The sequence below is a fragment of the Etheostoma spectabile genome, unplaced genomic scaffold, assembly GCF_008692095.1.
Source record: "Etheostoma spectabile isolate EspeVRDwgs_2016 unplaced genomic scaffold, UIUC_Espe_1.0 scaffold271, whole genome shotgun sequence".
Taxonomy (NCBI): Eukaryota; Metazoa; Chordata; class Actinopteri; order Perciformes; family Percidae; genus Etheostoma; species Etheostoma spectabile.
Window position 1 is genome coordinate 572930 of NW_022605575.1, and position 1049 is coordinate 573978.

General features: G+C 44.5%; 2 protein-coding genes across 4 annotated transcripts in view; one reads left to right on the plus strand and one right to left on the minus strand.

The window, feature by feature from the left end:
- The window catches only part of LOC116685807 (uncharacterized), a 3354-nt gene extending 2334 nt beyond the window's left edge, over positions 1 to 1020 (plus strand). Inside the window, 5 exon segments of the mRNA XM_032510740.1 lie at positions 1 to 169; positions 258 to 372; positions 443 to 615; positions 697 to 785; positions 863 to 1020. The exon segment at positions 1 to 169 is cut by the window's left edge and continues 37 nt beyond it. Coding sequence (XP_032366631.1) covers positions 1 to 169; positions 258 to 372; positions 443 to 615; positions 697 to 785; positions 863 to 992 — 676 coding nt within the window. The 3' untranslated portion in view covers positions 993 to 1020.
- The window catches only part of LOC116685813 (CUB and zona pellucida-like domain-containing protein 1), a gene marked incomplete at its 5' end in the record, with an annotated part of 16157 nt that overhangs the window by 11914 nt on the left and 3194 nt on the right, over positions 1 to 1049 (minus strand).

Below are 1049 nucleotides of genomic sequence, written 5' to 3' on the forward strand. Positions count from 1 at the left end.
CATCAGCTTTAAACTGGACCACCGGCCTATTCTCCCCCTGTGGGAGATCAGTATAGGCTCAGAGCTGCTGACATCAGAGCTGGCAGCCAAGTACGGCTACATCATGAGCAACAATAGCCAGAGACTGCTGCTCGAGGTGCCGCTCTTTACTAATGGCTACAAGTACAAGGTGAGATGACACTAGAGCATCAACACTTGAGTTTTAATGGGACATTTTAATACTTGGACATCAGTCAATACACTGCATGTGTTTGTAGAACATTACTTTGAAGGACTTCTTTGGCACTTTTGAGCTCCTCATGCGGAATGGGGAAACGGAGGTCCAAATTTCAACTGTCAAGACTTGTCAGTTCTCTGCTACTGAACTCATTGGTAAGGAGATTATATTTAAACTAAGATCCCCATATGGTTGACACAAGTGCTAAAACTCCGTTCTCTGCAGTGTGTTCAGCTGATGGCAGGATAACTGTGGTGGCTGACTTGTCTCTGGCCATCACACGTGAAGGAGTCCCTGCTAGAATCAACCTGTTGGACAAAAACTGTAGACCCAAAGAGATGGCCGGCACCAGGGCTCTCTTCTCGTTTCCAATCAACAGCTGTGGATCCATAGTCAAGGTACTGCTGCTTACTAACATACTGAACTAATTCACAATTTTATATCTATAAGCACCCAAATGTTGTGCTTGGTTTCTCCAGCTTGGAAAGGAGTCTGTGACGTACAAAAATGAGATCTTCCTCAGCAAGGAGTTGAATGCACCAACTGATTCCAGCAATGATTTTGACAGGTAGTTTGAACCCAACTATTTTGGCTAATGACACTCCCTCAACTTAATGCAAACAACCCTATGTTCTTGTCTTGCAGGGTGACAATCCAGTGTACATATGCTCTGGCTGGACTACTCTCAGTATACAGGTTTCAGTCTGACACAGCTGGTGTTGGCCGTATTGTGCATTCTGCAAACTCCACTGAAGGTTGGTGGTTTACCTGTTGAACTAAAATGTATCCTTAGTATATCACATTCCAACATCTGTCTGGTCTCTCTAGGTCT